An 11700-nucleotide genomic window follows, 5' to 3' on the forward strand; every position below is an offset into this window, starting at 1 on the left:
AATAAAAGTTAGATCTCAAGAACAGAAGTGAAGTCTTTCCCAAACAGTATGTTTTTATCTACCTCTGAAATCTCATCTACATGTAAAGATCTACACATGTAACAACCAGCAAAATATCTCTGCCAAACACTGGGGCTTCTTTAGCCTCTGTTTCTCTGGCTGTCAGTGCTGTCAGACAGACACACCTCTGCACAGACTCTGAACACTTCTGTGCTGAGCAGAACTGCAAGGAAACACCAGATCCAGACAGGGACTTCTCTGTGCAGGATGATACTGAGGAGTGTGCAAGGCAGGAGCATTTTGTCATCTCCATCCTCTGGCACAAATAGCCTGTGAAGACTTGAGAATGCTAAAATAACACAGCAATAATTCCACTCAAAGTTCAGCCTCCAACTTGAAAATTAAGCTTCAGAATTACAAAGTTCCATATAAATCCATTTCACATTCACAATTCTATCTTATTATGTCTGCCCCTCTAACTTGTAGTTATCTTGCACTGCTTCCCCATCATCTTCCCACTGACTGGAAAAGGGGAAAGAAGGAAAAAAAAAAGAAGATTCAGGAAACTACAGACCAGTCAGTCTCACCACTGTGCCTGGCAAGATTATGGAGCAGATCCTCCTGAAAGCCCTAGTGAGGCACATGGAAAATAAAGATGAGATGGTGATGGTGGTAACCAACGTGGTTTCAGCAAGGGCAAATTGTGCTTGACTAACTTAGTGGCCTTTTATGATGGAGTTACAGCATCGGCAGAGAGAGGAAGAATAATTGAAATGACCTACCTGGATTTATGCAAAGCATCTGACATTTGTGTACATTTGTGTACACAAATACATCTGACATTTGTGTACATTTGTGTACAACATCCTATCACCAATGTGGAGAAAAATTGATTTAATGGACAGACCACTCAGATGATAAGGTATTAACTGGATGGTTGCACTCAGAGTTGCTGTCAATGGATCAACATCCAAATGGAGACCAGTGATGAGTGACATTTCTCAGGGATCAGTGCTGGGACCAGTGCTATTTAACATCATTGGAGGTGACATGGACAGTGAGATTGAGTGTACCTTCATCAAAATGACACCAAGCTGAGTGGTGCAGCTGACACGCTAGAGGGTAGGGATGCTAACCAGAGAGACCTGGACAGGCTTGAGAGGTGGGCCAATGCCAATCTCAGGAAGTTTAGCAAGACTAAGTACACTGTCTTGCACCCGAGTCAGGGCTATACCAAGCACAGACACAGGCTGGGTAGAGAATGGCTGGAGAGCAGCCCTCATGAGAAGGATTTGGGGGTGCTAGTTTAAGACTCAAAATGAGTCAGCAACATGCGCTTGCAGCCCAAAAGGCCAACCATACCCTGGGTTGCATCAAGAGAAGCACGGCCAGCGGGTTGAGGGAGGTGATTCTGTCCCTCAGCTATGTTCTTGCGAGACCTCACCCTGTGTACTGCTCCACTTCAGGGGTCCCAGCAAAAGAAGGACAAAGAGCTGTTAAAGCAGTTTGAGAGGAGGGCCACAAAGATAATCAGAAAACTTGAACGCCACCCCTACAAGGACAGGCTGAGAGAGACGGGGCTTTTCAGCCTTGAGAATAGAAAGCTCCGGGAGGACCTTTGACCTTTGAAGGGAAGGTCCCCATCAAGAAAGATGGGGAGGGACTTCATGAAAAGTCATACAGCAACAGGAAATGGCTTTAAACTGGAAGAGGCTAGATTCAGACTAGGTATTAGGAAGAAATTGTTACTCTGAGGGTGGTGAGACACTGGAACAGGTTCCCAGAGATGTTCATAGAATCACAGAATGGTCTGGGTTGAAAAGGACCTCAAAGGACATCTAGTTTCAACCCCCTGCTATGTGCAGGGTCGCCACCAGACCAGGCTGCCCAGAGCCACATCCACCCTGGCCTTGAATACCTGCAGGGATGGGGCATCCTCAGCCTCCTTGAGCAACCTGTTCCAGTGCATCACCACCCTCGGGGTGAAAAACTTCCTCCTCATATCCAACCCAAATCTCCCGTCTCAGTTTAAAACCATTCCCCTTCCTATCACCATCACCCTCACAAACAGCCGTTCCCCCTCCAGTTTATACATTCCCTTCACGTACTGGAAGGCCACAATGAGGTCTCCTCAGAGCCTTCTCTTCTCCAAGCTAAAAAAGCCCAGTTCCCTCAACCCTTCTCCATAGGAGAGGTACTCCAGTGCTCTGATCACTTTTGTGGCTCTCCTCTGGACCCCCTCCAAGAGCTCTGCATCTTTCTTGTGCTGGGGGCCCCAGGCCTGGACGAAGTGCAGCAGATGGGGCCTCACAAGAGCCAAGTAGAGGGGGACGATCACCTCCTCTCCCTGCTGGTCACCCCATTTTTAATGCAGCCCAGAACACAGCTGGCCTTCCGGGCTGCAAGCACACACTGCTGGCTCATGTCCAGCTTCTCATCCACCAGGACCCCCAAGTCCTTCTCCGCAGCGCTGCTCTCAAGGAGATCTTCCTCCAGTCTGTATAAATACCTGGGATTGCCTGAGCCCAAGTGCCACAACCTCGGAGGTTGTGGATGCCCTTCCCTGGAGACATTCAAGGCCAGGCTGGATGTGGCTTTGAGCAACCTGGTCTACTGGGAGGTATCCCTCCCTATAGAAGGGGCGTTAGAACTAGATGAAGGTCCTTTCCAACCCAAACCTATGATTTTATGATCTTATTCTGTAACTCTGATATAATTTTAAGATTTGGTGCTTATACTAACACATTTCAAACCTTAAACTCATTCATTTCATGTTTCACTCTCACAGGAGTCTGGCTATTAACTTCTGTCATGTAAGGTAGTCCATAGTGACAAAATGTCACAAACAATTAGGAAAACAAATTTTAAGCCTCTGAAGAATTAAATATCTCCTTTTCTTCTCAGGCACAGCATTGTCTTTCCTAAAAATAAATGATTTGCAACATCTGTCAAATAAATTCAAATCAATGTATCACTTAGTAGCTAACTGTACTTATTTCTGCATCTTGCTCTGTTTCTTTCCTGTTTGCATTTTTTGCTGTTATTACCTAAAATGACATCTGTATTAACAGCCTACTTTAGAGTGACAGCAGAAAAAGCCCCATTCCCTTCCCTAGGGAAACAAAAAATATCCAAGAACACATAGCTTTTGCTACTCCAGACTTCAGTAACTTGTGACAGAGCAGCTTAGGAAGTATTCCTCCTGGCCCCCTCCTCCCTTACCATCTCAGCGTACTTTATTTCTATGAAACAGTTCCGAACCACCAAGCAGTAGGACCATAACAATAGACCAGATTTCCAGACAGATTCATAGGTAAAGTATAACTCACAGTCTAAGCCTAGCTGCTTCTCATTGTGAGATATCAAGGAGTACATAGATTAGTAGCTCAAACTAAATACATAGCAACTGGAAAAGGAAGAAAAATAGTTGCATAATAAAAGTATCAGTAGTTTCAAAATCACACCTTGTGCACCAAGCCACCATGGAGCCAGTGGTTTGCTGCACACTGTCCAAGCGCTGACATGTTTTAACAGTGCTGCCATCGATGCTGAATTTTCAAGCTGAAAAGAAACTCAGCCATCTCTCAATGCAGCACATGAATACTTTTCAGTTTATGTAACTGCTGTAGCACAAATCATCAGGAATGCTGTAGATGGAGGCATGCATTCTCACTGGAGATAACCGTATAACTGCACGAACAACAGAGTTATTCTCTAAGGTGAAACATATGAAACTGAATAACTAATTCCATAGTATAAAGCAGATGAGTTAACTTAAATTCCTTGTAAATGCATTCAGTTGCCGATGTTTACATTCAGAAAACGGGAGACTCCTTCTGAAGGAAAGTTTCTTTTTAATGCAGTCAAAAGTAGTTTCCTAGAAATCTTCTGTCTCTATCTGTATGGGTACACATTCTGCTTCTCATCAACAATCTGTAAAAACTATCAAAGAAAGAGAACCTGAAAAATTATGGATTTGTTTCCAAGGTAATCTCTCTGACATCTGTAACAATTTAAATCCCAATTAGCAATAGTACAGAAACTGATAAAGTGCATTCTCAGAGACGTGCTTCACTGCCGGGTCAATTCTTCATAACTGTACATAGTTCTCCTATTTCAGAGTTATGGAGCTCCACTCCTCCTACCATATTTCACACATCTGTGTGCTTTCAGTGTCATATAATTTTGCTAAAAATCACTTTTGGACAAACACCAAGTCTACTAATGCAGACTGCAGAAGGAAGCATTAGCAATTTAAAAACTGAAAACTTTTAAACGCAAGGCAGCTGCTGCTTGTTTGAGCACACCAGCTCTAACTATAATGAACGGAATAAAAAGGTCTGCTGAAACAGCAGGTCCTTCCCTTTCCTTCTTAATACCCATACAAAAAGCTCTCTCTGACCCAACATACGTGACTAGATGATCTTATAGGTTGTTTCCAACCCTGTGATTCTCTGACTCTTAAATACATAACTCAATCTCCTCCACTTTTGTACAGGAAGGTCTTCAGAAGGTCATCCAGCCCATTCCTCAGACTAAATGCAGAAGCACAGAATGGCCCAGGTTAGAAGGGACCTCAAGGATCATGAATCTCCAACCCCCTGCCAAATACAGGGCTACCAACCTCCCCATTTAGTACTAGACCAGCCTGCCCAGGGCCCCCGCCAACCTAGCCTTGAATACCTCCAGGGATGGACGGGGCATCCACAGCCTCTCTGGGCAGCTGTTCCAGCACTTTACCACTCTCTCTGTGAAGAACTTCCCCTGACATCCAACCTAAATCTTCCCTCTCTCAATTTAAAACCATTTCCCCTTGTCCTGCAGTTATCAACCCTTTCCAAGAGTTGATTCCCCTCATGATTGTAGGCTCCCTTTAGGTACTGAAAGGCTGCAGTGAGGTCACCCTACAGCCTTCTTTTCTCCAGGCTGAACAGGCCCCGCTCCCTCAGCTTGTCTTCATACGGGAGGTGCTAGGCAGGGGGGTTGGAACTACATGATCCTTGAGGTCCCTTCCAACCCGGGTGATTCTGTGATTCTGTGCTCCAGTACCTTGATCATGTTTGTGGCTCTCATCCGGACCCTCTCCAACAGCTCTCTGTCTTTCTTGTACTGGGGACTCCAGACCTGGACGCAGTACTCTGGATGGGCCCTCATAAAAGCAGAGCAGAGGGGGACAATCACCCCCCTGTCCCTGCTGGCCACCTCTCTTCTGATGGAGCCCAGGATTTCATTTGCTTTCCGAGCTGCAGAAGCACACTGCTGGCTCATGTTCAGTTTCTCATCCATCAGGACCCCCAGGTCCTTCTCTGCAGAGCTGCTCTCAAGGACTGCTCCTTCCACTCTATATGGATGCCTGGGATTCCTCCGGCCAAGTGCCAAACCTTGCACTCCGCTGTGCTCAACCTCATCAGGTTCACCCAGACCCACCTTTCCAGCCTCTCGAGGTCCCTCTAAATGGCTTCCCTTCCTTCCACCATGTTAAGTGCACCACTCAGCTTGGTGTCATCAGCAAATTGCTGAGGATGCACTCGATTTTGTCATCGCTGTCGTTGATAAAGACATTACGGAGCATCGGTCCCAAGACAGAGCCCTGGGGGACGCCGCTCATTACCAGCCTCCACCTGGACATAGAGCCATTGATGACCACCCTCTGTCTGCGGCCTTTTAACCAATTGCTTATCCATCCAGTGGTCCACCCATCAAATCCACATCCCTCCAATTTGGAGATAAGGATGTGGTGGGGGATCACGTCAAAGGCCTTGCTCAAGTCCAGCTAAATGACATCAGTCACCTTTCCTTTGTCCACCAATGCCGTCACTCCATCACAGAAGGCCACCAGATTGGTCAAGCATGACCTTCCCATGGTGAAGCCGTGCTGGCTGTCTCGGATCACATGCTCATTCTTCATGTGATCAAGCATGTCATCCAGGAGGATCTGTTCCATGATCTTCCCAGGCACGGAGGTGAGACTCACCGGCCTGTAGTTCCCTGGGTCCTCCTTGCTCCCTTTCTTGTCAATGGCAGTGACCTGACCCTTCCTCCAGTCATCCAGGACCTCACCTGGCAGCCACGACTTCTCAAATATGATGGAGAGCGGCTCGGTAACCACCTCAGCCAGCTCCTTCAGAACTCTGGGATGCATCCATCCGGCCCCATAGACTTGTACACATTCAGTCTCATCAGGCAGTCTCGGACTTGCTCTGTCCTTATAGTGGGGGGGGAGGGGGGGGGGGATGATAAGTGGCTCAGAATCACCTCTCTAGATTAAGTTATCTTAGTCTACACTTAAAGGCAAGGTTCCCAAAGACAAGAGATACATCATCTTCCTAAGCAAGGTATTCCACTTGTTTACTCCTGCTACTTATACTTTTTCTTTGCTATCTGAGTTGACTCGAATCATTGCTACAGTTGCATGCCTCTCCCTCAGTAGGATTTCCTTGCCAAATTATCCACTTTTGACAGCTTCTTCCACTTTAGAAAAGTAACAAAACACAGAACTTATTTCAGTTACTGTTATAGTCAAACATATGTTCTCCATATTCATTTATCAGTGGGAGAAAAAAAAACGAGGGAGTGGAATGAAACTGCATCACAGAATTAGACTACAAAATTACATTTCTAATTTCAAACAAGACATCACCAACTGTTCTATTGGATTTCTGAATTTCTAATTCCTCTTCTCAGTCCTAATTTACATTATTTGGGCTGCATAACTGCATTATTTCAGAGTAGAGTCCTTTTATTAGTATTTCAGAATCCTGTATTTATTCAGTTCCAGCTTTGTTCTCACAGGAAAATGATAATTTATTTCAGAAAATATGTGTGTATGTGTATATATATATATATGTCTGTGTGTATATTTGTGTATATATATATATATATATATACACACACACACACACACAAGAAATAGAATAGTTGGGTATAATGTTGCATAAGTTCAGCATAACTACTCCCTCTGCTGTTTAAGCCTTCTGTTCTCCCTTGTGGAATTCACAATTACATTTATCGATAAATAGGATCAATGGAAATATTTTTAAAGCTTCTGGTGCCCCAGTAAGCAATCTATCCAATAACTAGCCTACAGAATAACTGCTGATCCAGCAGAGCAGAGTAGCAATCAGCAGGGCTTGAGACCAGGTGCTGAACTACTCCAAAAACAAACTGGGGCAGCCTGGGTAACTCTACCAAATGGAGCTACTTCTTGCAGCAGTAGGTAACATTCATATAGGGGGGAAAAAAAAATAAAACATCTCAACTGAAAAAAGAACTATGTAATAGCCACATGGAAGCACCTGCTAACTTCACTGAGGAATTCCTGAAATAAATTAAAAGGACTAAAATCCCCGATAGCATTTTCCAGCTTTTGTGAACTCAGACAAGGCTTCTGAATGATCTCATTCAACTAAAAACCTTCGCTAGTCTAACCCAACACAAAACCTGTACAATTATGAAGCTAATCAATAACCTGGGGCTCCATCACCTTCTGTACATAAGCATTTAACATTCAACTGCCAACAAGCAGGTTGATTTCTTAACCCCATATGTGCCTTGATTTCCTGCCACTGAATTTTGTATTTTAATCTGCAGGACAGTGCAATATAGAGACCAGACAAACCTCCCATTGAAGGAACACTCAGATGGTTACTGAAACTTGTCTGGAGGTCATTTAGTGAACAGCAAACACATCTTTTTCACCATCTCTGTTTCAATTTCCAGCCTTCAATGTAAGAAAAACAAGATTAAAAAGAAAGTGTAAACCTTTAAAAAGCAGCACAGTGGTACAACTGTATTAGAGGTAGCTTGTTTACAGTCAGTAACACTTCCACAAGAAGACATTCAGTAAAACAAAGGGCTTATAGAACAAGGAAAGAGCATTCAGTGTATTGTTGCTTCCTCTCATTCTCTTCTCACTAAATTCAATGCAAAATATTACAGTGCCTCTACACAATGGGACAACTATACATTTCCACCTAATTCTGAAAGTCTTTATCCTATTGGCTGTGACTCTCTCTCTCATGACAAGAAGATGATCTTGCTTCAGTGAGATGAAGCTACAGTTTGAGAACTCTGGAAGAGGAAAGAGGAAGACTTAATTACAAAATAAAACTGAATTTGCATACAGGCAGATCACTCAGTGACACCCTCAGAAAATCAGGAGCAGGCCTAGGTCCGCGTAACTGGATTTGATTCCAGATGGCAATGCCACACTGAGGAACAGTTCTGTTTCATGAAACAGCTAACCAGGATTTGAAGAATATTCTATTTAGGAGAAGAAACCTACACCACACTGATACATTCCTGTACTTTGAATAAGGATGTACAAAACCATATTTCTGTTTTAACTGTCGACTACCAGATGGCATTTATAGCTGACAACCGACCTCAAATCTCCTCTCAGGACCTGAGTGCTAGAAGGTGCCCTCCTGATTCCTCTTTAGCAGGTGCACTGTTACCACAACATGGAGAAGAGCATGTACTTTTGCACCCCACACAAAAATTGTAGCAGCATACACATACACTTCGCATTCCCATCACTTCATCATGCTTTTGCTCCTACTGTTTCTCCCTCCGTCTCCCTCCATTGATGCACACATTCTGGTTTTCAGCCATACTTTCTAACCACTTAATATTCCTGAGTAATCCCCAAAACTGTATTCCATGCAGTTACCTACGCATCTTGCTGGTGGTCCTAGAAGCTAAGACCAGCAGCTCTCACCAAAGCATAGTTTGTGATTGTCCTCACTTGCAAGACTTGGTGCAGTGTAGACAAGGAGAGAGAAACCACTCATCAATCTGTCAGGCACAAGAGGCTCAGTCTGGTGAGCCTTCTGCAAGGACCAGAACAAATCAAGAGGCTACAGCTGGGAGCTGCCTGATCGCAAACAGAAAAGGATGCCCTTCTGCTCCATTCCACTTGAAATAACCAATGATGAGCAGCATTTCAAGGACTGTGCAAGGTAAGAAACCACCAATTGCATTGGCAGATGAGTGGAAAATCTGGATCACGGTATGCAAAGTAAAATGTTCCCTGTGAAAACATACAGCCGGCAATCTTCATTATTGAAAAATTTCAAGTGGCATTCAGGGGCAATCTTAGAGTATGCTATGATACTATGGCACTGTCAAGCAGTCACAAGAATAGTAGACTTGGCTTCTAAAGTTCATGCTATGAAACAAAACAAATTAGAAACACTTATCTCTCTGCAGAAATGCCTGAAGCACAGTCTGGGATAAGCAACAGGAGGCAACAGTGCAAGACAAGGATAGAAACAGCAGGAGGGAAACAGCTAGTCACTCAAAGGAGGCCACAGAAGAAGCTACACTACTCCTGAGATGATATATAGGCTGTAGAACAACATCATCCACCATGAGCCTCCTACAGACAGACGTGGCTGAGTCACAGTTTCACTTTCTGTGGTTTCCACCTGATTCTTTCAGAGCAGCACACAGAACACCAGGCTGGATTTCTCTCAGCCTCTTCACAATTTCACGAAGAAAGTAAAACAGATTTGTTTCAGTATGTAACGCTCAAATTTAGAGCTCAATCCCACTCTGAAATTTCACCTAGTTATTCATTCTAAATTATGTTAAGCAAATCAACACAGCTTTGAAATGCAAAACACAACTCTCTGGCTGTAGCACAGTGATTTTCAGCTGTGCTCCAGCTGTTTGACCAAATATGTTCTAAGTCTCTGAAGCTCTCAGAACTTCAGTTTAGCATAGCAGCTTCAAATTTCTACTCCTTTGACCTAACACAGGTGTCACCACAGGGTGACATACACAAGAAAATTACCAAAGAGCAGGTGGCTCTGAAATTTAAATTCAGGTACATAATACTAGATTCCTCTAAGTGCTTCATTCTAGTTCAAGTATCAGCACTGTACTTGTGAACAGTCTCAAAAAACAGAATTCAAGTAACAGCCTCCAAACATTGCAGGCAAATCTTTCATACTGTCCTCGTGATAACATGCTGCTGTATTTGCACAGGTCTTTAGAAAGTGATCAGAAACACTCCATATATTGCTGTATGCTATATACATTATTAAAGACAAGGTCAACAGTACTTGGAAGACCCACCAGTACTTTCCCAAGGATTCAGGAGCCCCATTTCAGCTATGTGATGTGGAAAACTTTATTTCTGAGATCCCGAAGTGGGATGTCAATATATTAAAACTGTTGAATTGAAAAATTATTCTGATCAGCCTTGCATGCTTTATACAGGATAACCAATCCAAGATGCTGAGAATCATAGAGCAGTTTGGGCTGGAAAAGTCCATAAAGATTCTACAGTGCCAACCCTGCTGCCATGGGTAAGGAAGGCTACTAACAACGATGAGGCTCCAGATACAGCATCACTGTTTTGCAGGCACACAGCCCTGCATAACCACATTGGTTCATACACTTGAAGCAGCCATTTCTCAAGAAGAAGCACACTTCTTGCAGCCCAGCTGAAGGCTCTGTTCTGACTGGGCTGTGGGGTATCTGCAAACTGAACAGCCTAAATCTTCAACATCACCCAGGCATAAAAAAGAGGAAAAATAAAATAAAGACAAAAAAACATTTCCAGGAAACATACGCTAGGCCTAACGTCACAGAAATGCAAAAGCAAATATTTTAGAACATAGATAGAAACACCAGTCCTTCCCCAGGGATAAACTCTTAAGGTACCTTCATTTCAATATTACCACGTTTTCAGTAAGTAGCTATTCCTCATTTCAGACAAGAAGATGTCACATCACAATGAATCAAAGGTAACTCACTGTAATCTCCTTCCCACGCAAATTCTCCTTCTCTTTATAGAGAAACAGAACACTCGATAACAGCTTAGGACATCAATAAATAAATATAGGTAAGTGAATATGAGAAAACCCAACCCACAAAGCCCTGCCTGGCAGCACTGCGCAGGCAGCTGGATGCACGTGATGGTTTCACAGAACAGCGAAGGTTCAACTCGGCGCCTGAACTCAGAACTCTAAAGCCAAAGGCACACCGAGAAGACAGTCCCACACATCCCCTGCAGGCCACAAGCCCCACGCGAGGCCCGAGACCTGCCAATACCAAACAGCTCCAGCAAATTAAGCGAAGGCAGCAATTAAATCCGAAGGAGTTTAAACGGCAGTGAATTCCCACACAAGGAAGTTTACTTTAAGCCCGGGTAGCACGCTCCGTTGGACCCATCGGACCGGCCGTGCCGTTTCACTGGCAGAAGCAGCCTCTCGCTGAGAAGAACCCGGTCGGACACGTGCCGTGCCCGCGCTGCAGCGTTCCGCAGCTCCCACGCGGCGCCTGGCGGACCCGGCACCACGCCGAGGCCGTCGTCCGCCCGCGAAGCGAATGCGAGGCAAGCCACCCCAGGACCGCCCCCGCTCCGAATGCAAGCCACGGCTGCGGGAGATACCGTACCGGCGGGCAGGAGACAGTCCAGAGGCGTAAAGACGCGCTCCATAGCCTCTCGCTGCTCACGGCGCGATACGAGTACGGAACGCCGGGCGCCCGACCAGCCGCCTCCGCCGGAAGAGCCGGGCGACAGAGAGACCTGGGCACGCCCCACCTCTCCCGCCGGGGTGCGGGCAGTCGGGATCAATTCCGATGGGAGGAGCGGAAGGCGGTAACGGTAACGCCGAGAGGATCGGTCCCCGCCGCGATCCGCCGCTCGGCGCTTGATTGAGGAAGCGGGAAGGCGGGGCGGCAGGCGGA

The 11700-nt window shown here is 45.2% G+C and overlaps 1 protein-coding gene across 1 annotated transcript in view; it reads right to left on the reverse strand.

The window, feature by feature from the left end:
- Nucleotides 1-11449, reverse strand: part of TPK1 (thiamin pyrophosphokinase 1) — a gene marked incomplete at both ends in the record, with an annotated part of 191218 nt that extends 179769 nt beyond the window's left edge. Inside the window, 1 exon segment of the mRNA XM_079533265.1 lies at nt 11407-11449. Coding sequence (XP_079389391.1) covers nt 11407-11449 — 43 coding nt within the window.
- Nucleotides 11450-11700: the final 251 nt, after the last annotated feature.

This window comes from Tetrao urogallus (genome assembly GCF_951394365.1).
Source record: "Tetrao urogallus genome assembly, chromosome: 3".
Classification (NCBI taxonomy): Eukaryota; Metazoa; Chordata; class Aves; order Galliformes; family Phasianidae; genus Tetrao; species Tetrao urogallus.